The following is a 27,240-nucleotide window of genomic DNA, read 5'->3' as shown; positions in this document are numbered from 1 at the left end:
GATTCCAACCTTCTTGAATTTATTAAGGGTAGGATGAGGAGAAGCCAACAACCTCTGGTTATCACCATCCATCCCCTCACCCTACCTTGTACCAAGGAATAAAAAAATAAATTAAAAAGTAGATGTTGTGGCCTTGAGGTCTCATATCTTACAATTCCTCTCTAAAGGGCTGGTTTTGCTTCCCCAACTAGACCCTGGACATGGTTCCCTAAGGATTCAATTTTAGCACTTTGTTGTATATACTAGGCATTTAACTAAATGACAGAGTTAGTAAAAACCAGAGCATAATCCAAAGCACAGAAGTCTCATTTCACTGAAAAAAAATGTTTTCTAAAATAATACTCAGAGGTTTTTTAGGAAGAGAATCTAAAAAGGTCAGAAAGTTCACTATAATAATCTCCTGATATTTCTATAGGAAAGACAAATTCCAAATTTATATATGTCCAAAATATAAAAACAAGACTTTCTGAAGATAGCCTATTTTTTATAAAATTCACTAAAAATATTTATTAATAGCAAAAGATCACAAGTTCTAATATTACATGTGTGGGGAGCAACTCGGACTATACTGTTACTGGAATTAAGACTTATTCTATGCATCTGCTCTCCCACAATATGGCGCTGGGAGAGAAGAAAACAGCTTCTACACAGCTGCCTCCAGTTCAGCCAATAAACTGTAGGACTTGCTCCTGATTGGAGGAGAGCAGCGTGCTCGGCGTGTGGGCAGCTGAGTTGGGATTGGCGGAGGAGGACTATAAAGGAGGAGAGAGACGGCATGCACCAGGAACATCTAAGGGGAACATCTAAGGGAACACCTGTGCAGCCCCCGAGAGAGCCGGCCGGCGGTGTGCCGCTCCCCTGCGGAAGTGGGGAATGTGGCAGGGGGAACCGCCCTTCCACGGAGGTGGAAGGGATAGTAGCCAACCCGGGAAGAACCAGCAGCAAACCCGGGGAGGGCCGAGCAGACAAAAGAACAGCGCAGGGTCCTGTGTCGTTCCTCCACGAAGACGGGGAGCGACAACATGTAAAACATGAAATGAAGGGATAGCTAGAGTAGTAATGATAAAAACACTGTATATAAAAGGATCACTTGAGAAATTATAGATCTTTCTTTTTACTGAAACTTGGAAAGATAGGCTCTCAGAACAGTAGTCACTGGTATATTTTTGAACCAAAAAGAACTTTTGCAGAAGAGTCTCTCCCTTTACCAAAAGGAAACCAGATTGCTGGTAATGAAAATTAAAAGGTTCTGTGGGATTATTAAAGGTAACAGATGTGGAATAAAATGTGCAATTGTTACAGTGTATCTATAGTAAGTAATTAAATACCTTCAGATTTTAGAAGCAAATATAATTTATGCTCTGTTATTATGGAATTACATAGTGTATTGATTATTACAGATTAGGGAAAAGGCAAGAGGAGGGCAGGATGATATATAATAAACAGGATGGTGTGTACTGCCTGCAAGAAACATAACTATAAATATGCCAAGATAAGATGCTCAAAAGGAAACCACAGAATCAGGAGGCAATTTATTAGTGATTGGCATGACTAAATAGTAGCAAAATAACTTCAACTTGTATCAGAGTAGCCAGGACTAGTTCTATTAAAGTAGATATAAAATGTTATGGTATTTTCTAGTGAAGTCTGAAAATAAATTATATAAATTTAGTATTTATTCAATGAAGATAAGCCTAATAAGATTGCCACTATACTGCAGCAGAGTAGTCATGTGCAGAATCTTTGAAAATTAACTACAGAATCTCTTTACAATTTTTTTCAAAACAATTCTATTTGACCTCTCCTGTCCCAAGTAATACATAGTGATTTAAAAGTGACTGACCATTCATTGAGCAGCTATAATCTAATCTAATCAAGTCTAAAACACTCCCAAGGATATTTCATACCAGGAAGTGCTCATCTACTACTATAGACAAACTAGGTGATGGTAGTGAAGTAAAAATTATGCATGTTGGTGCAGGCGCTGTGGTGTAGTGGGTAAAGCCACAACCTGCAGTGCCAGCATCCCATATGGGCATCAGTTCAAGACCTGGCTGCCCCTCTTCCAATCTCGCTCTCTGCTATGGCCTGGAAAAGCAGTAAAAGATGGCCCAAGTCCTTGGGCCCCTGCACCCACATGTGGGACCTGGAGGAAACTCCTGGATCCTGGCTTCAGATCGTTGCAGCTCCGGCTGTTGCAGCCAACTAGGGAATGAACCAGTGGATCGAAGACCTCTCTCTCTGCCTCTCCTTCTCTCTCTGTGTAACTCTGACTTTCAAATAAAAATAAATATATTTTTAAAACAAATTATGCATGTTGCAAATGCTCATATAAGGGTAACTAAATAATCCCAAAAGTAGTGTTGCTGCTTGCCATTCATCAGACACCTGCTAGAACTTTTAGATATGCCTATTACATGAAAGTCAGAACAAAGCGCCTAATAAATAATATTGATAAAGTCATTAAATCACCATTTAACTAATAAGAGATAAAAGATGCTACCCAATGAGCTCAATTTTTCTCTGGAAATTGCCTATTCAAAATTTGATAGGAATTTACATGTTTAAAATATGCTAGTATGGAAACAGCAAAATGATTATATTTTTACTTTTGAGAAAAAAGGGGCAAAAGTAACTAAAATTAAATGCAATTGAAAGCTTCATTATTCAGTCAGTAAAAAGAATGTATTATATGTAGATTAACATATAAGAAAGAATTCACTGCTAATATGTCATTAACTACTGAAAGTATGCCTTTAAAGTTTAATTTCAAAAAATCTGTAATGAGCAAAATATACTGATAATAAGAAGAGCTACAACTTTTCTCTGAATGGAGGAGAGAACTTCCACTTGCTTATGGCCCTGTCTAAATATGGACAGAGTTTGTAGACTCAAAAGGTTTCCATAGCCTTGGCAGCTCATGATGAGAGCCTTGAGTGATCACTGCCATCATAAATAAGAGTGTCAATTATTAAATCAACAATAGGAGTCACTGTACACTTACTCCTCATGTAGGATCTTTGTCCTTAGTGTGCTGTACATGGAGATTTAATGGTATAACTAGTACTCAAACAGTACTTTACACTTTGTGTTTCTGTGTGGGTGCAAACTGTTGAAATCTTTACTTAGTATATACTAAATTAATCTTCTGTATATAAAGATAATTGAAAATGAATCTTGATGAAGAATGGGATGGGAGAGGGAGTAGGAGGTAGGATGGGAGTGGGGGGTGGGAAGGCAAGTATGGGGAGAAGAACCACTATATTCCTAATGCTATACCTATGAAATTTGTATTTATTAAATAAAAGCTAAAAAATGGTACAAGCAACCAAGAATAAAACAATCTTATAAATTCTTAATCTACTTGCCTTTTTCTTTACTAGAAAACTTTAATCTTCATAGTATCACACCAAGACTACTAGTCCCCTCACTTTCCTTTCTTCAACAACATTCATACTCTCATTTCCTGTTCAAAACACTTAGTAGTTCTCCATGAAATAAACTTGAAACTTGCTGGGCTAGCAAGTATTCATCACCAGTGCTTTGTCAACAGTCTGTCTCCAAATATCACTCCTAGTACTCATTCAAGTAGATATACCCTCCCACGCACAGTAACAAGGTGTTCCTGTCTTTCCTCATAATCTGTCTTCCTTAAGTCCTCTCTCCACCCCTCAGTATCCTCATACCTGAATCCTACCTTCAAGGCCAGGCCAGCCACAAAACCTTAGTCAGCCAGGCCAGAGTGCCCACCACAGATACCTCCTATACAGCATTTATTCTTCTGTATATTTTATCACTTCAGCTACACTGCAAGCCTTAAGAACATTTCATATACCACTTATTTCTATACTAAGACCTTTTATCCAGTAACTACATGGCCAGATTAGCATCTTTCCACTGTAGGTACTCAGTGAGCATCTGCTAAGTCAAAAGAACTTAATAGCAATGAAGCATGAAAATTAAAAGTTAATTATTTCTTAATAATTGATTTTGACCAAAAAAGATTGAGAAGCTAATTTTTCCCTTAAAATTTCTGAGGATTTAGAATCCAAGATGGATGAGTTTGTTAGTGATGTTCTTCCTGCAAATACAATGAAGAAAATACCATAGATATAATGCTTTTCCAATGTGCCCCCAGAGGATACTCTCACCCATGACAATTTATTGCAAATACCTGTACATTGTCTGTCTATGTTAGTGGCTTCTCAAAACCAAGTGAATATGTTCCATTTCTGAGTTCTATGCATACATAGCCAACATAGTAGAAACTCAGTCAACAACTGATTTAGCACCATGATTATCTAAAGTAAACACAATTAAAGAAAACCTTTATGAGGTAAGTAAGTGTTAAGTAAACTTAATTTATGACTGTGTGATTTCAAATAGAACATATGGTTAAAATTCTAGGGACCACATTTAAACAAGTATTAGTTGAATAATAAGTACACAAACTTCAAGAGAAATCCTATGTGGATATACACGTATACATGATTTTTATATATCATAGACATTTCTTGAAGAAAGCACAATTTTGGAGAGGAAAATGAAATAAAGACAGATTTTTCTACTGTCCACTCATCTATATTGCTTTTTATTTTTTTTCAACTATGATCACATATAACTTCCAAATTAACTCCTCCACACTGACACATATACCAGGAGTAGTGTAATGACATTTAAAACATTTTTTAAAAAAAGAATAGTCTACTATTTTTTTTTAATTTTTTTTTTTTTTTTTTTTTGACAGGCAGAGTGGACAGTGAGAGAGAGAGACAGAGAGAAAGGTCTTCCTTTTGCCGTTGGTTCACCCTCCAATGGCCACCGCGGCCAGTGCGCTGATCCGATGGCAGGAGCCAGGTACTTCTCCTGGTCTCCCATGGGGTGCAGGGCCCAAGCACTTGGGCCATCCTCCACTGCACTCCCTGGCCACAGCAGAGAGCTGGCCTGGAAGAGGGGCAACCGGGACAGAATCCGGCGCCCCGACCGGGACTAGAACCCGGTGTGCTGGCGCCGCAAGGTGGAGGATTAGCCTAGTGAGCCGCGGCACCGGCCCAAGAATAGTCTACTATTAGAGTCACCTAATAGATATTTTATATGTTAATAATAGATCATAAAAGAATATGGAGACTAAACAATGTAGTTTGAGATCTAACAGAGAAATTTTGTTTTTGTGGCTCGATTTTTGTATAACATTGGAAAAATTCCTCCTTAACTTAGTATTGCCTGATTTAATTTCTTTTGTCATCTATGTGTCCATCACTCCTACATATTTAAGGAGATAACTACCCAAAGGCATATTACATCAGCATTCCAAACAGTAAAAACAGCCAGTAAAATATTTTCCCAAGACATAAGAAAAGCTTTTCATTAGATGTTCAATAAAAAGAAGCATTTCCAACTCCACAGTGACCCTGACTCAGTCCTCAAAACAAACATTGAAGACATCTAGGCATCAAACATCTATTCTCCTCCCTTTTGTCACAGTGAAAAACAATTTGGTTTTCTATGGAAGATTTCAAAACATGTGACCTCAGTCTCTTGGAGGCAGAGGCCATGTCCTTCTTTTTATAAAAACCCACTAAAAAAAAAAAAAAAAAAAAAAAACCACTAAAATAATCTATCAAATAGTAGCTTGTAAGTGATCACTGACTCAATGAACAACATTCTTCAAACAGTATACACTTGTAAACCAACAGAATAGCGCAGCTCAGTGGTACTTTGGAAATTTACATTCATTAAATAAAAGTTTAAAAAAAATACTTAAAAAAATAATTAAATAAGGGTTTGTGTATCCACTGGATTGCCATTTTTACTTTAAAAATACATTTAAAATATAAATGATAAATACCAATTTGATCAAAATAAATGACTCAGAAGCTAGGTGGGTTTGATACTAGCCCAGGAATCATCTCTTTATTTGCAGCAGTGAACTGCAAGAATTTTAACATGGTGCTTTTCAAAGAAAAAGGGGTATGAGGGGAAGGGGCCACAGGATATGGGAGTGAGGTCCCCAGTCCTACTCTACTTCTTTCAGGCCAGGAGAGTCATGCACACACCTTGACACATTCTAGCCTCTATATCTTAGTGACTGGTCAGAAAAAATACATATTTTCCTTTCAAGAATCAGGATTCCTCTTTATACTTCGCAGTATTTCTAGAATACCTCCTTTTGATCTCATATCTCACCACCTTGCCAACATGAGAAGAGAGTTGCTTTTCCTACCATTTCTGCCATCTGGAAAGCCCTCTCTACTTCATTCCTCCTCATAAATAATCAATCAGTGCTGAAAACTCATGGTGAAATGCATCCTTGATGTTTTGCCTCTACCCGTAATTTTCTTCTTCTTCAGTTGCTGTCCTAAGATTCAATTGTCCTGAATCAAGCTCTCATTTACCATACATTGTTATCTGACCACATCCATCATTCTAGCTAATTAATAATTCCTGGAGAAAAGAGAATTTAGGATTAACCTCCTTGGGGGAAAAAAGATACTTATGATTCCAACAGCAACCCTCTACTTGGGGGAAAAAAAGATACTTATGGTTCCAACAGCAACTACAATCTCATGACCTTTACATAAACTCAGTAAACCATAATATCATTTCAAATTTTTATTAGCACAGTTATTTTAAAGGAAGAGGAGGAGAAAGAAGATAGTTTTAGAAAACCTTCCAGATGTATAGAAATTTTAAATTTATTAAAAGCAGATAATTACTTCCAGTTTTAATACTTCCTCAACCTTCAGATCAAACCAAGTCCCAAATAAAAAAAGTTGCAAAACATAAGTGCACTTACCTGAGGGTAGGGGGAAGTCCTAGATTTTGACTTTGAGCTGGAGAGCCGGGATTTGGCCCCCTTCCTGTTATCAGGCATGGTGGGTGTGGAGCTGCTGGCATAGGAGAAGGCTGGTTTGGAGGCTGAGATCTGATCCAGGGATAGCTGCAGCCCTTTGTATTCCGTATCTCTGCAGGATAGGATGACAAAACCCTTAATCAGCCACCACAGAAAAATGGATCCATGCATCCTCTCATCAGGTATGATAGTAACCCAGATTTGAAAGGGAAGCAAGCAAAAGTTAGACATATAACTGGTTTCAGTTATTCCACAATTGCCTAATTTTTAATTAATTTGTGTGAATGCAGCTGCCACAGTTATCAAATTATATGATACACTCATGTCTTTATTTAAAATGTATTTTAATTACCTTTATTGTGAGTAGAAAAATGAACCCATAATTCAATCATTCAATTTCTCAGTTTTTATGTCCTCACTGGTGAGATATGAATTACAAAACTTATTCAAAAGGGGTCCTACAGGGGGTGAATCCAGCAGACAGTGGCCAGCTGATGCTGACCTCTATTAAGCAGGATGTCTTCTATCAGCTGATCTGAGATCAGTCATTCTGGTAAACTTTCTAAACATTCTTATAGCTGTCTAACTAGTGAAACAAGACTTACAAATAGTTAAAAATCCCTTTCAACAGGCTAATTCTATCCCCTTAGGGGAGATAGATTTAACCACCAGTTCTTTCCATTCCTCCCTTCATTCAATAAACATTTATTGAACTCCTAATATATACCACATTTTATGCTATGTGGAGATGTGAGAATATATAAGACATCCATAACCCCTGCTCTTGCACAGAGTATATTTGGGAGTAAATAAACAATAAACAAATAAAGGAACATAGCAATTGCATTCAGTGATGTGAAAGGGATAACAAGTCCATCTTTGGAAGTTCATTTCAAAGAATTTACTTGAGATATTTAGGGGCTAAGATAAGAGTCTTGCCTCTGCTCACAGATATAATCTCTGCCCACTTCCAGGCAGTTATAAATCTTGTTTGACTCTGTTTTCATGAGAGGACATCAACCCTTCCTGGACAGTCAAAAAAAAAATGTTTCAGAGTCTTCTTTATGAAGACTCAAGGAAGAATTTTCTCTAAGGTTCCAAAACCAGCTGAGTTGCTCTTGGGTAATTGATTTATTTTTATCTCATGAACACTAAATCATATAACTCATCATGTTACCTTTGTATGAGAAGTCAAAAAGCTCTGAGCCTTGAGTCTGATTTGTAATCATCTCTAGCAAATGTACCAAGCCCTCATGACAGATGTTTTTATAAAACTAACTTCACTGACTTTTATTTTTCCTTTCTTGAAATTCTCAAATAGCTTCTATTTTTTGGAATAATTTACATACATTTTTGAAATTCTTTGGATTAAGACCGGTATGTAGAATTTAACAAATTAATGAAATTATATGTATGTATATATGTATGGTGTGTCTATGTGATTGGCACATTCCATGAATCAACACATATTCATTTATCTTCTTATACTTTCACCCTTTTTGTTTTTCATTACAAGAATATGCAAAAGGAAAAGTATAATTCAGTATTTGGAAACTACAAAAAGAGTAGACTTTAAGTGTTCTTACTATAAAAATAATGATAAATATGTAAGGTAATACAAATGCTAAGAAGTTTGATTTAGCCATTTCCCAATGTATATGTACATCAAAATATCATGTTGTATACCATAAACATACTAATTTTCACTTAACAAACTAAAAAAGGAAAACAATATAATTCAGGAAAGAAGTCCCTCAACTGAGTAGGAGAAATAACCAGCTAAAATGGTCCAAATAATGTCACTTTCACAAGCTATCCTGCAGTGATATATATATCCCCAAATGACAATGACTTTGCATAAAATAGTTGGCTCCCTTTACCCACAGGTTTCACATCAGCAGATTCAACCAATTACAGATCAAAAATACTCGAAAATACTCGGGAAAAGATATTGCACCTCCACTTAACACATACAGCCTTTTTCCTTTCATTATTCCCTAAACAATTCAAGAACTTTTACATACCATTTAAAATGTATTGGTTATTTTTTATTTAATTTATACAATTAATAATTAATACAATTAATAATTAATAATTTAAATTACCTAGAGGTAGTTCAAAGTATACAGGAGGATGTGCACCGAGTAAATATATATCATTTAGATAAGAGACTTCAGCATCCTCAGATTTTGATACCCACAGTGGGTCCTGAGGGATGACTATAATCTATTCACTCAATGAAATTTTTTTAAAAATCTTCTTGAGTTAAGAACTTAGCAGCTGGACACGCAATTTGTTTTTCAGCTGGTTGCATCGCTAGTCTCTTCACATCTCTAGCAGCTCCTTCTAATAACAATATAGTCTTAAACACTTCTCAGTCAGAAATTCAGTGTCCTCTAGAATGTGGCTCCCATTAATTTTTGTGACAGTATCTCAAAATTGTCCATCAGCCCCTTACTTCATCCAAATAGTTCTCCCCAAACAGAACTCACTTTGTTGACTCTCTCTCCTCCCTCAAAATAGGTCTATAAAATTTTTTTTGTAAAGAAACATCTTAAAGCCCACTCACAGCTCTATGAAGCCCTTCTTGACTACTCAAGTCATTCATTCATACATTCAATTCCTATTTGTTGAGTGTCTCCTCTGTGTGAGGCCTTGTTCTAGGGGCTGCAGAAAACATCAATGAATAGAAGGATCAAGTCTTTACCTCCCATAAAGGTACCAGGGCCAGTTACTGAGAGTAGTTGGGAGGGATCCAGAAACTATCTTTTTTTCTCCTCTAATCTTTTTCAAGTGACTATGTCTTGTCCTAGTGGGTTCTAAGTTTTTAGAGAATGAGAGTCAAGATGATGTTATTATATTCCCAAGGCTATTTGCATGGTATTCATGTAATATAACAAGGATGCAATTAAAGTATTATTTTCCCCAAAGAATAAAAATAACTTGCAACCCAATCGCCTTTCTCTATTGGAAAAGACTTTAATGGTCTGTGAGTCCTCTGATCCTCTAGCCCTTAGACAACAGTGAGTAGCCAAGCACTGTATCCTGACAGGTGGGCAAGCCTCTACCCTTGGGCATCTCCTGTGTCAAATACACTTTTTCTCACTATACAGCAGAGCATTCATTCAATCACTGCCTGGCAGAACCTAGTCTAAGAATCAAAATCATGCACTCCTGAAAATGCGGCTGAACAATTTTGTAATCCCATTCCTAATGAAACATTTCAGCACAGGGATTTCATGGCTATAAGCAGGGAGTAAACAAGGACTCATTTTTCTCTTGCACACTTTCAGTTCCCTGATGGTTTACAATCCAACTATTGAAAAAGTCTTACCAAAAACTTGACAAAGCTTCCAATGACAAAAATACTCCAAATTAAACAGGCTAAAGTAAAATTTTAAAACCAATAAATGGCTTAAAATTCTACAAATTTACACAAAAGTCATAATAAATATAAGAAGAGTTCTACAAATACTCTTGATAAATTAATAAAAATAATGATGCTGTTGTATCTAACAAAAAAATGTAGGCAGATATTTGGCTTAGTTGTTAAAATGCTGCTTAGGGCACCCACACCCATATCAGAGTCCCTGAGTTTAAGTTCCAATTCCATTCCTCATTCCAGCTTCCTGCTAATGCAGCCCCTCAGAGGCAGCAGGCAATGTCTCAAGTATTTAGGTCCCAACCACACGGGAGACCCAGACTGAGTTCTTGATGCTCAGCTTCAACTTTGCCTTACCTTGGCTATTGCAAGGATTTCAGGAGAGAACCAAGGAACATGAGATCTCTGTCTGCCTTTCAAATGGATAAAATAAGTAAATATACATATATATAGGATATATATTTATATAATTCACCAAAAAATTGTTTAAAGATTTTGTTTATTTTGAAAGGTAGAGTTACAGAGAGAGAGAGGAAGAGACAAAGATTTTCCATTCGCTGGTTCACTCCCTGATAGCCACAATGGCCAGAGCTGGGCCAATCCAAAGCCAGGAGCCAGAAGCTTCTTCCAGATTTCCCACATGGGTGCAGGAATCCATGCACTGGGGCAAAGTTCTACTGCTTTCCCATCCCATAGCAGAAAGCTGGATTGGAGGAGGAGCAGCGTGACTGAAACCAGCGCCCATATGGGGTGCCAGTGCTGCAGGCAGAGGCTTAGCCCACAGTGCCACAGCACTGGCTCCAATTCATCAAAATTTAATAGAAGACCATGAAGTCTAGTAAACCAGAGTTTAAGACAATCTCTGTTCTTCATACTCTTTGTTGAACTCTTTTACCCAGTATAGGATTAACTATACAATCATTAAGTAAACTGAAAATAGATCTTTGTAAAAATTAAGACTGTGTGAGAGGGAGAAGGAAGGGTTGGAGCGTGGGTGGAAGGGAAGGTGTGGAGGGGGGGGAATGTCACTATGTTCCTAAATCTGTATATATGAAATATATGCAAGTTTTATAATTTAAATAAAATTTAAAAAAGAAAATCTCTGCCTCTTACTGTGTAACAGCACATCTGGGCCTCATATTATATGAAAAACTGACAGCACAGTACCCAGAACATAGTAAATGCTCAAAATATAATATTATTTCATAACTTCCAAACTCTGAGGCACTTGTACAGTCTGCTTATGCTGTTACAAGTCATACTTACACTGTATATCTTTGTACCCTTTTAATTTTCTGTTACTTTTTAGTCTCTAAACTCTTATTGCAGTATGGCCAAAATACTTATTAAAGTAAGTTCCTTATTAAATCAGCAAATGAGGGTCTTACAGCAACACAGTCACTCTGAAAAGAAATCAGTCCTCTTGTTTCTTAGCTCAAAATTCGAATAGCTCAAAAGATACGTTAGGATGAAAAGCACAATAAAAATGCCCACTTAAAGACATTTCAAGTACGGTTGATGTGCTGCCAAGAGCAGCTCTGAATGGCAGATTCACTAGGAACAAAGCATTTGTTTTACTTTTAGAATTCTATTAAGTTGAGCATTTCATTTGTATAGTTTAAAGGGCTGGACGCTGATGGGAATCACATTATGAGTTCCATTTCCCTCCTCCAAACTCAGACACAAAGAAGAATCTGGCCCTGCTTCTCTCTTTCCATGGGTGAAGCTCATTCTGGTATCATGCATGTTCTCAAAGTTAAGTGTATGTTTAATAAAGCCATTTGTTTAATGCTTCACCTTAGAGCAAGACAAAATACTCATTTGCAAAGAACATAGACTTTAACATGAGTGTGGTAAGGATTTTTATTTAGCTGACTTTAATAAATGAAGGACATAGCACTCCTCTACAGCTATAGCCCACAGACCTTGTTTGGGGCTCCATAGATAACCCTATCCTAGGCAGTCATGCTGATCTTCCAGACATGATTGGCATATCGAAAGGGGATGTGTGGCATGTGTCATTTGGCATGTTCTTCAAAAGGCTATTGAGAACAATTTACATTTGAGTATTTTTTTTCCTTTTAATGATTTGTACAAGAGCTTCAGGCATCCTCAGGCACCTCAGCCCTAAAAGCAAAGTGAAATGGGCAATTTGCAATCACTAGGACTTGCAGCTTGTCAATCTCACTCATATTTGCACAGACCAAAGTAATCCTCTTATTTCATTAAGGACAGTCAGAAATCATTCAATTTGCAGAATTAACCATCTGAGTCTACTTTAAACTTTATAATAGTCATGTACATATTTGGAATAACTCAAATTTCAATAGAAAAATTGGGGCCATTTTTGCATCATTGCCCTTCTCTTAAGCAATATGCCACAAGCACTCATTAGGTCAATACCAACTTCCTATATGGGAAGCCAAGTGTAATATTCTTGCAAAGCTGATGGAAGGTGCCTTCACCAGTAGAAGGTACTATCAGCCTCATAGAAAAACACTGATAGTATTTCTATTATTTCAGCTGGGAGAGTGGTCTCCATAATTCCAATAGCTGCACTAACATATTTACAATCTTCAAATGAACTGGAATGAGTGTAAGAAAAGCAATCAACAGTATTTTATCAGTTGGGTCAAAATTCTTTGAAAGAATTTATTCCTTCAATTGCACTACAGCAATTTCCACTCTCATTTTAAACTGAATTTTTGCTTCTATCATGTCAATTTTGAATCTATTGGCCATTCTGGAGCCCTTTTGTTAACTTTATGCTATGTGGCAATTCTTAAAAGATGTTGCCAGATTTCCCAATTGAGTTTTTTTCAAACAGCTGAAGGTGATCAAATTACCCAGAAAAACGTGGAAACAAAGACATACAATTGATTTGGCTCCAAAGGCGCTGATTGAAATAAGCAGAGGATTGCATTAAACCGTGATCGGATTAAGTGGGAATGACTGTGCCTTACACTAAACTTTTTAATTGGATTCTAGAGTCACTGTTACACGAAGTGCATGACCTTCTTTATATTCTGGCAGAGTTACTGCCTGGCCATTGGGTAAACCTCCACATCACAGAGACCTGCTTTATGTTTCATTTTCTGGCTCCTAGGGAGCCCAGCAGAGAGAGCTGATAAGGAGGATTCCACACTGTGAGGGGCTCACAGACTAAAACAATCTGCTGGGAAATTAGGCTAAGGCGCCCTTGGAAATGTAATAGTCTCACACTAATAAGTAGATTTCTGTGTGCTCCTTATAGTTTTCTCCATTTGATTTGGCAAATTTAGTGGGTTCACCAAAAGTCTTTGATTTTTACATAAACATACATAAACATTACCTCTGCCTAGAAACCATCTTTCTCCATTTGGAAGGTTTCAGATCACATGCTATGGCAGGATGGCACCACAAGGGTAAAGAATAGCTTAGGCACAAAATTTACTATCACACTGGGATTTCAGGAAGGAAAGACACAGATGTAATCAAGAGGCAAATAGAAATTACAAAAAAATAAGGCAAGAAACTGCAACACGCTGATAAGCTATGCCATGTCAGCCATTCTCATAGCAGAGATTGTATAGTATCTTCATACCAATCTGTGAAGCATGTTGGAAAATAGCTAATTCCAGGCCTGCCACTGCAACGCATCTGAATTTGCTTCCACACCCTACAAGCCAGTGATTTTCCCCAACCGTATACCACTCACTACCCTTACATTCATTTGACACTTCCAATTTGCTGTCTCACAGTGTGGTAAACAAATGGCATATCTTGACAAACACCTCCTAAATTCCGTTTCTTAGAACAGCCTTTATCTATGTTCTCATAAGAGTATCTTGCATAGAACTGGCATTCATTTGAATGTAATTAACAAATAATTTTCATTACAATAAATTTTCACTCATCTCAAATCCAAGTGATCAAAATTTCACAAAACTGGCAAATCATTTCAGGTAAATGAGAAACAGGTACCTGCTAAGTAAGCAAGTTTACATGACAGATTTTTTTTAAGATTTACTTACTTACTTGAAAGGGAAATAGAGAAAGAGAGAGATCTTCCATCTACTGGTTCACTTCCCAAATGGCCACAATGGCCAGGTCCAGGCCAAGCCAAAACCAGGAGCCCAGAACTCTATTCCAGACTCCCACATGGGTGCAGGGCTCCAAGCACTTGGGGCATCTTCTGCTGTTTTCCCAGGCACATTAGCAGGGAGCTTGATTGGAAGTAGAGTAGCTGGAACTCAAACTTGTGCCCATATGGGATGCCAGCATTGCAGGCAGCCACCTAACCAGCTGCACCACTATGTATGCCCCAATATGAAAGATTTTTAATTCCTGGATCCTGGCTTCAATTTGGACCAGACTGCTGTTGCAGGCATTTGCGGAGTGAATCAGTGAATGAGGGATCTCTCCCTCTTTTTTTAAGATTTTATTTATTTATTTGAGAGATAGATTTACAGACAGTGAGAGGGAGAGACAGAGAGAAAGATCTTCTATCTCCTGGTTCATTCCCCAGATGGCCATTGCGGCCAGAGCTGGGAGATTTGAAGCCAGGAGCTTCTTCTGGGTCTCCCACATGGGTACAGGGGCCCAAGCACTTGGGCCATCTTCTACTGCTTTCCCAGGCCATAGCAGAGAGCTGGATCGGAAGAGGAGCAGCTGGGACTAGAACTGGCATCCACATGGGATACAGCCAGAGGATTAACCTACAACACCACAGCCAAGATCTCTCCTTCTTCCTCCCCTCCCCTTTGGCCTCTCCTTGGTCTCTCTGCCTTTCAGATAAATAAAATTTTAAAGAGAACACTTCCTATACATAAAATAGATAAGTAATGGGGGATTCTAGCACCTCATATTCTAGCATCTCATATTTGGTTGACACTTCAGTCTCATAGGAACAGCTTTCTCACCTGGTTATTTTGATCTTCAACAAAGCTGACTGCTACCCTTAAAATGTCCTCTGCTAGAGTAGGGGAAAGGAGTACACTTCCTAATTTCAGTTCCACACAAACTCTAGGAAGAGGGAAGATCTCTGTAACTGGGCAATTTAGACTCCATATTCAACACGAAAGGCTCTCCAAATGCCTCACAGGGCCTCATGTGGGAAGACCCCAAATGACCAAACCTCATGGCACTGTTGGAAGCTATGTGCTTTTCTGCACAATATTAAGGTATTGTAGATTATAGAAAAGTAGAACCTCAGACTTTAAACACTCAAAAAAGGACACAGCAAAAATGATGATATGATGCAATGTTTTCAAATACACAAATCTTCATTTGTTTAATTTAAATATTGTTAAAGTTGTCCTGTAACATTTATTCCTGATTAAACCTCTTCTAGATAGTTAATCATTAATGGTTTCTTTATTTTTGCTGTGCAAACAGTTCATTCATACTTATGACATATGAAATTTCAGAGACATGTTCTTTAATTAGATTCATTTATTTCTAATCTCCTTAGGCCCTTACAACTGTAGTGTTTGACTAAATATACATTAAACTCTATTATTTAAGTGAAAAAAATAAATTTGAGATATATTTTAGTAATGAAAATTCACAATTTATTAAAATTTCTATCATCATCATCATCCTCATTTTCCTCTGTATTCAGACATTATTTTAAATATCCCAGTAGATAAGTTGTGCTTAAACAACATAAGTTCTGAATTCTTGCAAGAGACTTTGGATTGCCCACTGAAATGCCGTAATTTTCATTGTCTCTATCTTTGGAGTCAGAGAGCTTATATAATACTATGTAGACTATATAGTTATCAATGGAGCCTAAAAACAGAATAGACAACATCTGCTTTCATGTTTTCTAGCGCTAGAGAATCTTCCCTGGACCTCATGAAGATGGCTCAACAGCATCTTCTGGCTGATGCTGAAAATCTACTTATTTAGTTGACTTTAGACAGATGGCCCAGAAAAAGATAATAGTCTATAACTCATTTGTTAACTTTCATTGATTCAGTTTATCAACTGCATTCCCTAAAGCAGTGGTTCTCAAACTTCAGCATCAGACACCCTTTGTTAAAGCACAATTTTTAAAACATAGCCTGCTTAGCTCCACCCTTCATAGTTTCTCACTTGTGGTCTAGGGTAGAACCCAGCACTTTGGATTTTTTAAAATTCATTTACTTTTAATTACTTGAAATACAGAGAGACAGAGACAAACTGATAGAGAAAAATCCCTTATTCACTGATTCATTCCCCTAAATGCCCACAACAGCGGAGCTGGGCCAGGCCAAAGCCAGGATCTGAGAACTCAATCCAGGTTTCCCAAGTGGGTGGCATGGATTCAAGCACTTGAGCCATCACCGTCACCTGCCAGGGTACACATTGGCTGGAACCTAGAATCAGAAACAGGCCAGGCAGGAATCCAACTCAGAGATTCCAACATGGGATGAGGATACAGCAAGTGACCATTTAATCACTACAAACACTCCAACATGTAGCTTCAAACAAGCTTCTAGGTGATTCTGATGCTGCAGTCATGAGCCATACTTTAAAGATTAGAGCAGTTATTCTGTGGGATGAGAAAAACTAAAGGAGTCAGGTGAAAGGGGCCCACAAAGAACTTTGGAAACCATTGAAAAGGGAAGGAATATTCAAAAGACAGAACTCAAGCTTCACACTTGCCCTGATAGCTAACCTCACAGTATTATCTTCCACTGAATTATCCCCCCCACCACAGCTGTTTGCTTTCTCTCAGCTTCCTTTTAGGCACTCCTATTCCTGCAGACCCTAAAACATTACAGAGTCACTTGGTTCTATCTTCAGGTCGCTTCTATTTTCTATTAACAGCTACTCTCTGGTGTTATTCACTCCACTGGGTTGAAATTCCAGATACTGATATCCAGTCTCTAGCCCAGACTTTCCTACTCCACAGACACCCAAAATCAATTATCTATGTGACGTTTCCACTCTGGAAAACAAGCATTTCGAAGCTAAGAATATCCATAAACAACCCCTGTTAGAACCTATTAGGCCACTGAGGCCTGATAGAACCTCTTAGGTCCCTGGGACATTCCAAACTGCTAAGACAATGCATTATAAGTTTCACCAAGGAGCCTTTCTGCATGGACCCCACACACCTTAACAGGGTCCATGTAGCACTCTGCACCTCCCCCAACAAGCAGCTTAAGAAAGGACTCTGCCTACTGTTCAGATGGAATGAAGTCTGGCTTCAAACCCCCTGCCCTCTGTCTGGGCAGGCTCAGCTCCACTCTGTTCACCCTCTTCTTTGTCCCCCCTAAAATGATGTCTTCTCCACTTTAACTGCTTCTTCACCTTCTTTGAACCCTAAAATCCTAAACTCTAACATTTGGTTCTGAAACCCAAGATGAAGAAAAATTGTTCCTTTGACACGCTATATCAGTCACAAACTTGGGAAGCAAGACAAGTTCTTTCAAGTCCCATCCAGAGGACCTTGCCATAGTTAATGCTCACTGGGTCTGGAAATCCTAGTGGTAAGTCAGGGTCCCTCCCCAGCCTTGGGAACTGTCCTTTCTGACCTGAGTTTCTCTAACTTCAAGGATGCTTGAGGTTATGAGTTTGTCTCCCATTTTTAAGGCAGAGATTTCAAGGATGCTCATCTCTCTTCCTCCTCCTCTTATTTTTGACTCTAAATAATTCACCTGCACTCCCTTTCCACATGGAAAACTCACACTCATGACTGCCTAAGGATTCGCCCCTTGGTGTCTCCTCCACATCTGTTTCTGTAATTTGGTTTGACCACAATATCTCCAGATTCTCTAGGACCAACACAACCTCATCTGCAATGCAAGATAGTCTGAGGTTCCCCATCTCCAGGCATTTCCCTTTCTCCATATCTGCCCTTCATTCTCTCACATATCTGATTCTCCTCCTTAGGAAAAAAAGTCAGGAATTCTAACTCCTGAGTCTAAAGCCCCAGCTTGACTTTGATCCTACCAACCAGTCCTCTCCACCTACTTGGACTCCTTAGGCTGCTTTGGCTCCCAACTACAAAATCTTCCTCACATGCCAAAATTTCTTCTCAATCCCTCTCTTCTTGCTCACCCTCCTTCTCACATCCCCATGACCTGTTTGTACTCTCAACATCCACCCCAGCTGTTTACTCCCCTCCACCCATCCCCATTTTTCCTGTCTGTGAAGCAGTTAACCTGTGTCGCTGTTACTGTCAGCCCTCTACTGAAACAACCACCTGGCCTATCAGGTGTATTCTTTCCATCAAACTATGTAGCATTACTTACCCCAGTTTAAATGACTGGAGTCTCGCTTTCTCTGCATCTCCATCCTCCAATCTCCATCTCCACCCTGAGGAGTGCCCATCTGCTCTGACAGATGCCATACCCCATTAAGCCTGGCTTTCTCACTTCTACTCTCTCTCACACACATCTAAATTCTTTCTTGCACAAAGACTAAAATCTCTATTTCAGCCATCTCTAGTAATATATTTGGCAAAGCTAGACAAGAAAAAAACACAAGCACAGTGGCAAGCCCTGAGCAAATTTGCTCTGAAGAACACACCATGCCTAGCTTTCTTCTATCTTTTTCCCCTACCTTGTCTAGTGGCAGCCAAAGTCTCTTTACCAATATTTCATAGACACAGAGACCTACCCACTGTTTTGACACAGCAACCTGGGCATTTCCCTGCCCTGCTGTCTGTTGATATCCTTGCCTGCAAAGCTGCTCTTTCCTCCCATTCATCCAAATTCCTCAGGATCTGTCCAAGACTCCTCTCAATTTCTCACATCTCACATCCAATCCATTTGCAAACTTTATCAGGTCTACCTTCAAAATGTATCCTAAATTTGACCCTTCCCCACTACCTCTCTCTTCCCTCACCTAGACAATTAAAATCATTTCCAGCTCTTTTCTCTACTGCTACTTCCTCCTCCTCCTATACTATTCTGTACACCAATGAGAATGATCTTTTCATATCACAAACTATATCATACCAGATCTGTGTTCAGGACTCTCCAATGACTTCCCAAAGCCTTCAAGAACCAACATGATCTGACTGTCATTCTACATCCTCTCCTCCCAATCTTCCCCCTCCTTCACCTGGGCAGCCATAGTGACCTCTGCTCCTCAACACGCCAAACTGCTTTCCACAGAGGTTTTGCACTTCCTTCCCTCTCCCAGGAATGCTCTCCCTGGAGATCTGAGTCTGGAAGGCTTCCTTCGTTCCTTCCTTCAAGGAGTCCTCAGAGGCCTTTCTTGACTACTCCCATCTCTGATTTTTTTTCCTATAACATTTTGATATTGTATGACACTTTATTTGTTTCTAAGTAATAATCTTTTTCTTCTCATTAAAATGTATGCTCCAGGTGGATAGAGACTGTCTCTCCTAGTCACTCAGTAGCACTATCACAGAGCCTGGCAGACAGTAGGCACAGGGGAATACTTGCTGAGTTACTGCATAAACCAGCCCCAGTTTACCAGAGAGAGGACTACACTTTAAAACATTCCTTATCATCCCATTAATTATAGCAACAGAAATTAAACTGAATCTAATGACAGAAATTTGTTTATAATGAAAGCCCTATTGAGTCAACTGAGAAGATAAACAAATAGAAAAGAGATTCTACTATAAAATTCCATGTAACGACTCTAAATATTTCCCCCCAGTTTTCAATTAGCTTTCACAATAAAACATTACCCTGCACCTAGCTATTCCTTTAACTACTTTAATTGGAGGAATGAAATTGACACCTCCTCTACTCTCCCCTTTGTGGGTTTCATTCTTCCAGCTTTCCTAAGCTGGAACCCTGTGGGGGTCCATTACCCAAATCCAGCACAACAAATATTTCACTTTGCCAGGACTGGAGTTAGAGTTCAACAGCAAATATAAATGCCATGACTTCCAACACTCTCAGCCTCTTAACGGCTGGTAAAAATTACAGTAAAGAGCTTTGTGCTGCATTTAGTTACATCTGAAAAAACAGCAGCTCTTTGCTTGTTGAATATTTGGACACCAGTATCAGTTAATGAGAGGTGTTGAAAGAAGTGAATCTAATGGATTCTTACCTTCTGACACCAGAACACATTACAGTCATCACAAGCACAAAGAGCAAAATGAATGACTTAGGAGCGGCAGTAAGTCACAAACCCCTAAGAAAGCCTGAATCCTAGGATGCCACCTTTAAAATGGTTTTCAGTAGGCAGAGGTGATAGACAGCACATTCTAAGATTGCATTACTGGAGAATGTTGCTATTCTTGGAGAGATGTAAAAAGTGGCAAGGGACTTGGTTTTAAAAGTACAAACACAGAGAGAATCCCACCTTAATGGGCACCATTATGACATCCAGTTCAACATAATGAGGCTATTTCCACAATCTGGCCAGCAGCCCATATTAGCAAGGCTTTAGTGATGTGGATACAACAAATTTTGTTTGAACAAGAAATCCCTGGGAAAAAAAGATCCTTTCACAAGCCCTATCCATTTAGCAATCAATCAAAGGAAAAATATCCTTCTCGTAAAGCCAGCAGCTCCTGTCTGAATCCTGATAAAACACTAAATGGTCTAAATAAAATAATATTTTACTAGTGACCTTAACAATCACTCTTTTACAAAAACATCATTACTACTAATGCTTACATTGATGTAAAGGAGAGGAGTTAGGTCTAAGAGGTGAGAGTTTTGCTTAACAAATAACTAGGTGTCAAATATAAGGATGCTTCAAAAGGTTCATGGAAAATAGAATTGAAAGAGGTAAGTTTATTTTGGTGTGAAAAATTTGAAATCCATGTGCTGTTTTTTGAAACTGTTTATTGATTTATTCTCATCTATTTGAAAGGTAGAGTGACAACAAAGGAGGCAGGGAGGGAGAGATGGAGGGAGGGAGGAAGAGATAGAGAGATAGAGAGAGAGAGAGAGAGAGATCGTTCATCCCTCTCTAAAACCCACAACAACTGGGGCTGGGCTAAGCTGATGCCAGGAGCCCAGAATGCAATCCAGTTCTACATGGGTGACAGGGGCCCAAGCACTGAGTCATATTCTGCTGTTCTCAAAATGCATTAGCAAGAAGTTGGATTGGAAACAGAGTACCCTAACTCAAACCAGCATGGATTGTAGGTAAAACAAGCAATGGCTTAAGCACTGCACCACAATACACATCCCCCCAAATATAGTTTTCTTCATAATATGCGTTTTCCATTTACTTGTGAAGACCTTTCATACCCAAACTGTAAAAAAATCGAGTCACTTTATAGAAGCTCTATATTAAAGAAGTTAGTAAACTACCCATAATTCTTTACCAAATATCAGCAAAAACCATCATAATCCTTATAACTACTAGTGGAACCATATGAAATTGCAAATATTGGAATGTTTTACTGTACAGAAGTGAAAATTCCATAATACCCCTGGTAGAATATCACTATCTTAAAGAAACCACATCAGAGAGGAGCTCAAGAGGGCCCTGCAGTCCAGGGCCTGGGTTGGTATGTCCACAGGACCACTCACTAGCTGTGTTGCATTAGCTAAGTCACTGAGCATCTCCGAGCCTCTCTCACAAAGATGCACCCCCTCAGATGCGAACCCTCCTTATTCCTCAGCCTCTTAAAGCAGGGTAAGGAACAGAGCAACTTGCCCTCCTCCTGCTTAGAGCCAGCAATCATCTTCTAGTCTCTCCCAGATAGAGAATAATGCCTGGAAATTATCCCTATTAAAGGGAAGTACTAAAGAAGTACTAAAACTTACAGTTATTAGCAACATTTTTACAAGTCAAATAAATCTGCAAAGACTATTTTGGATCTAGAGTGATTCTTCAACTTAACAATTCACTGAGATTCACAATACTATCAGAAACTGACTCCCAAAATTTGAAAAATCCCATCCAAATCAGGCCAAAAAAAAAAAAAAAAAACTAGGCACAACTGCTCTTTCTCTGGGAGAAGTAGTGAGATGTTCAAGGCCACCCTAGGCAATGTCCTTGTGAAGGTTAAAGTTGCACTACTTAGGCTGCAGCCAGTTATTTTGCTCCCAGTTGTAAACTCCCTTAACACACTCTCTCTCTCCACCCTCCCACCCCCCTCAAGGGCCCAATTCCTTCCACTGCTTTTACTTCCTCCCTACCGTAGGCAAAGAAGAATCTCACTGCATCTGTGAGCTCATTCTCTGAGAGCTACCCAAACAATGCCAAGGAACTCTGGGTTATCTTCTTTCTAAGGATGGATGCAAAAACTTCCTTCAATGAACATATTTCGCTCATCAGCAAGCCTATAGGGAAATCAAGCTAGGACACATGCTTGTGGTCATTTTCTCTATAGATACGGTCTTATTCATTTTGATGGTCCCCACACTGAGCATACAACAGGCCCTCACAATCTCTTATGAGTGCTTACAGACCTATTAGTCCTAACCAACCACAGGAGAATCTTTTCAGATACACTTTCCAGACGCACTGCAAGGATTACTGATTTCTTATTGTTGAACAACACTCTGCCTTCCTAAGATTCATGTTTCTGTTTTATTGGCAGGCCAAAAGCTATTTTATCTAATTTTACTAAAATAAACACCTTGACAACTCAAATTCATTCAGTGTTACCTTGTGTCATGCAGAGGACCAAGAACATTATACACTATCTCATTTAATGTTCACAATGACTCTAAGAAGTAGAAACTAACATGAAGTGATGTCTCATTTTATAGCATGGATTCCAAATACCTTGTAATGCATCCCTGTGTTTCAGAGTTCAAAATATCCCTGTAAGAAGTCTAGGGGTTAGACCACAACACATTCTAATAGCACCAGGATTATTATGTCAGCCAACCCTCTGACCCTGCAATTCTGGAATTGGGACCAGCTACACAGGAAATCTGCTCTTCCCTCTCCTCCAATCTGCTGTTGTTCACCATCCTAATATATATCTTACATTTCTTTCTGAAAATAATGTTCAAAATACAATTATTACACATGTAGAAGTGTGTATTCATTTCAATAAGATTTATCTTTAATTCAAACACTAATAGTTCTGAAAACTTTTTAAAAAAAAAAAAAAACTGTGTCCTATGCCTACATGCTAAGAAAAAAAAACTATTATTAAAATTGAATGACCCTGGCCAGCGCCGTGGCTCACTAGGCTAATCCTCTGCCTGCGGCGCTGGCACCCCGGGTTCTAGACCCGGTTGGGGCGCCAGTTCTGTCCCGGTTGCTCCTCTTCCAGTCCAGCTCTCTGCTGTGTCCCAGGAAGGCAGTGAAGGATGGCCCAAGTGCTTGGGCCCTGCACCCGCATGGGAGACCAGGAGAAAGCACCTGGCTCCTGGCTTCACATCAGCGCAGTGTGCCAGCCGTAGCAGCCATTTGGGGGGTGAACCAATGGAAGGAAGACCTTTCTCTATGTCTCTCTCTCTCACTGTCTAACTTTGCCTGTCAAAAAAAAAATTGAATGACCCTGTTGAAGACACACCAGTACTAATTTGGAAAAGTACCAAATTGGGACATGCTCAGTTCCAACAGATAAAGTTTATGGTAAAGAAGGAAAGAACCCTCAGTTTAGATGAGAGCAGTGAAATAATTAGTTTGCATGTAATTCAAAGAATGATAGTAATTGTATTCATGGAATATGTACTGAGAAACAACAGGGTGACAAATATATGTAGGTCACTGGCCCATGTCAAAAGACCCTATTTCTGCTTCTTACTCCTAAGATCCCATCCCTACTCTGTTGGGTCCACACTCACTTTGAGTTCCTTTAAATTCTGTGCCTTCAGCAAATAGTGTTAAGACCAGTATAAAACTGGACTGAGTTCTTAAATATTTAAATAGGACTCCTCTATTTTGCCAATTAAATTATAAACTGCTCGAATAATGCCAAGATTTCTGCTTCATGTGTTCATGTAATCAGCCAATGTGATCTGCCATACTCTGCAAAACTGGTGACCCAGCCATGCCCAGTCTATACAAAAGGCTCTGCAAAACACCATCAAAAATGCCAAGACTTCATGGTTTATATGTTTTACATTAAAATTACTATCATTGGTAAAGTTGACAAAATAGTGGCACCATCTACATTAACTTTAGAGATTTGGTAAAAGCTTAGTTTCTTAGACTCGACCTTTTCCCTAGGAAAGCAACCTCTGTAAAGCACATTTCGCCATCTCTGGCACAAAGAAGGCACTTGGTAAATTCCGGCTTACTCCCTCTCCAGGCAGAAACTGCTGTTTTACTTATAGTATAAGAAGGTCTTCAAAACACCCATGAAAAACTAGGCATATATTTCAAAATATTTTTGCACCAAAAACTTATCTTTTGATAATGGTGAACCCAACTAAACTGCAGGAATCACCACACACAAAGAGCACCAAGCTTGAAGATTTGTGTGTTGAGGGACTGGAAAGGAAGGAGAAAACAAGCCCAAATTTGTGGATTTGAGGATACGGAAATGTAAGTTAAAGAGAGAATTAGTTGAAATAACATAGTTAGCAAGAGCTACACCTAAAACATTTTGAGCACCTAGTTTCTGCTGGGTACTCCACTCAGCATTGCCTCATTTAATCCTCCTTAAATCCCTTCAAGGTGGATCCAAATGTCCCCATTTCACAGATAAGAAAACATAGGATTGAAGAGATAGAATTATCTACTCAAGATCTCACAGCTACAAAGAATCTTCAAAAAGTTCTGGGAAATACACATAATGAAAAAACACATATGGATTCAAAAATGTTTGCAACAAAGTAAACTTATCTTTTAATTTCATTTTTCCACAAACTCTTTGAACTACCCTAGTATTACACAGTAGAATCTTGACACCAAGGCCCATGCCTTCCCTCATAAGTTGCTTAGTAAGATACCATGGTCTTTATTTAAAAAAAAAAAAATCACTATCCTACTGCAATATCCCTTCCTTTAGCAAAAGTCACAAATGGTAAACAGATGGTCCAGGCTCACCAAGACCTTAAGTATTGTTAATGCTCTACAAAAATCAGTTCTCTTCTCATCCCTCTCAGCTCTGCCATCACCAAGGATCACTCTCTCCCCTGCCAGCCTCCTGGACCTTGGAATGTCTGAGAAAGGGAGTTGGATGGGGGAAATTAATCCCTCAGGCAAGGCAGAATGTATTCCAGGTTGCATCCAAACTCCAACCAATCCTTTTTGTATGATGTCTTAAGCACAGACAGCAGCACTTGAACACATGAATTTTTTATCACCACCTGCTCATCTGGAAAGACATCAGAAGACAACAAGAACAAGACTAGGGAAGGGGAAAACAGGAGCAGCCTTTTACTAAATTATGTAGGTATTCATAGCTCCTTATCCCCCCACACTTCCTCGCCAGGACACAGTCATCTTATCCCAGATATAACAATGTACCCCAAATTAGTAGACTAAGTCAGGAGACAAAAACATACTTTCCTGGAATTCAAGAAAAGCCTCATTTGAATTCCTCTATCTATTCATGATAACATCTACAAGAGTACTTTAAAACATTCACAGAAAAAGGAAATCAAAAGACAACTTTAGGGGCCAGCAAAGTGCCACAGAAAATTAAGCTATCACCTGGCATCCCGTATCAGAGTACCAGTTCCAGTCCTGACTGCTCCACTTCCAATCCAGCTAAGGTGCCTGGGAAACCAGCAGAAGATGGCCCAACTACTTGGACCCCTGCTGCCCATGTGGCAGACCCAGATGAGACTACTGGTTTTGGCCTGACACAGCCCTACCTGTCAGGGACATTTAGGGAGTGAACCAGATGATGGAAGGTTTGTGTCTCTCCCTCACTCTCTGTCACTCTGCTTTTCAAATAAATAAAATAAATCTTTTAAAAGAATTGAGGAGGGGCCAGCGTAGTGGCACAGTAGGTTAATCCTCCACCTGCAGCACCAGCATCCCATATGGGCGTCAGTTCTAGTCCCGGCTGCTCCTCTTCCAATTAAGCTCTCTGCTATGGCCTGGGAAAGCAGTAGAAGATGGCTCAAGTCCTTGGGCCCCTGCACCCATGTGGGAGACCTGGAAGAAGCTCCTGGCTCCTGGCTTCAGATCAGCACAGCTCCAGCCGTTGTGGCCATTTGGGGAGTGAACCAAAAGACAGAAGACCTTTCTCTCTGTCTCTCCCTCTCACTGTCTGTAACTCTAACTTTCAAATAAATAAATAAAATATATTAAAAAAATAAATAAAAGAATTGAGGAGCTGGTGTTGTGGCATAATGAGGTAAACCACTGCTTGCAATGCCAGCATCCCATATGAGTGGTGGTTCAAGTCTCAGCTGCTCGACTTCCAATCCAGTTACCTGCTAATACACCTGGGAAAGCAGTAGAAGATAGTCCAACTCCTTGGGCCCCTGCATCCATATGGGAGATTCAGATGAAGCTCTTAACTCCTGCCTTTGGTCTGGCCCAGCCTTGGCCACTGCAGCCATTAGGGGAGTGAACCAGCAGATGGAAGATATCTTCCCCCCACCTCCTTCCATCTCTGTAAATCTTCCTTTCAAATAAATAAAATAAATCTTTAAAAATAATTTTTTTAAAATAAAACAGTTGGGCCGGTGCCGTGGCACAGTAGGTTAATCCTCTGTCTGCGGCACCAGCATCCCATATGGGCGCCAGTTCTAATCCTGGCTGCTCCTCTTCCAATCAACCTCTCTGCTATGGCCTGGGAAAGCAATAGAAGATGGCTCAAGTCCTTGGGCCCCTGCACCCACGTGGGAGACCAGGAGGAAGCACCTGGCTCCTGGCTTCGGATTGCCACAGCAGCTCTGGCCATTGGGGCCATTTGGGGAGTGAGCCAATGGAAAGAAGACTTTTTTCTCTGTCTCTCCCTCTCACTGTCTGTAACTCTAACTCTCAAATAAAATATAAAATCTTTAAAAAATAAAATAAAAATAAAACAACTGAGGTGAAGTGAGCTAAATCTTAGGCTACTTGTTTAAAAAATAAACTAAAAGAGTCATTTACTTTGATGCAAAAACATTTTTAAATCCATGCAGTTTTTTTATAACATGTATTTTCCATGAAATTTTTCAAGATCCCTTGTCCCCAGCTACAAATAAGGCAATGATTCATGTTTTTTCCATGATGTTACTCA

General features: G+C 39.2%; 1 protein-coding gene across 3 annotated transcripts in view; it reads right to left on the bottom strand.

Annotated features, from left to right (window-relative positions):
* Positions 1-27,240, bottom strand: part of SIM1 (SIM bHLH transcription factor 1) — a 98,572-nt gene that overhangs the window by 27,137 nt on the left and 44,195 nt on the right. For all 3 annotated transcript variants that reach the window (XM_070074625.1, XM_070074626.1, XM_008263315.4), the window contains exon 10: positions 6,797-6,965. In XM_070074625.1, the coding sequence (XP_069930726.1) occupies positions 6,797-6,965 (169 nt within the window). The remainder of the gene's footprint in view (positions 1-6,796; positions 6,966-27,240) is intronic.

The sequence above is a fragment of the Oryctolagus cuniculus genome, chromosome 5 (genome assembly GCF_964237555.1).
Source record: "Oryctolagus cuniculus chromosome 5, mOryCun1.1, whole genome shotgun sequence".
Classification (NCBI taxonomy): domain Eukaryota; kingdom Metazoa; phylum Chordata; class Mammalia; order Lagomorpha; family Leporidae; genus Oryctolagus; species Oryctolagus cuniculus.
Note: the sequence above shows the minus strand (reverse complement) of the source record. Positions and strands in the feature narration are given on the sequence as shown.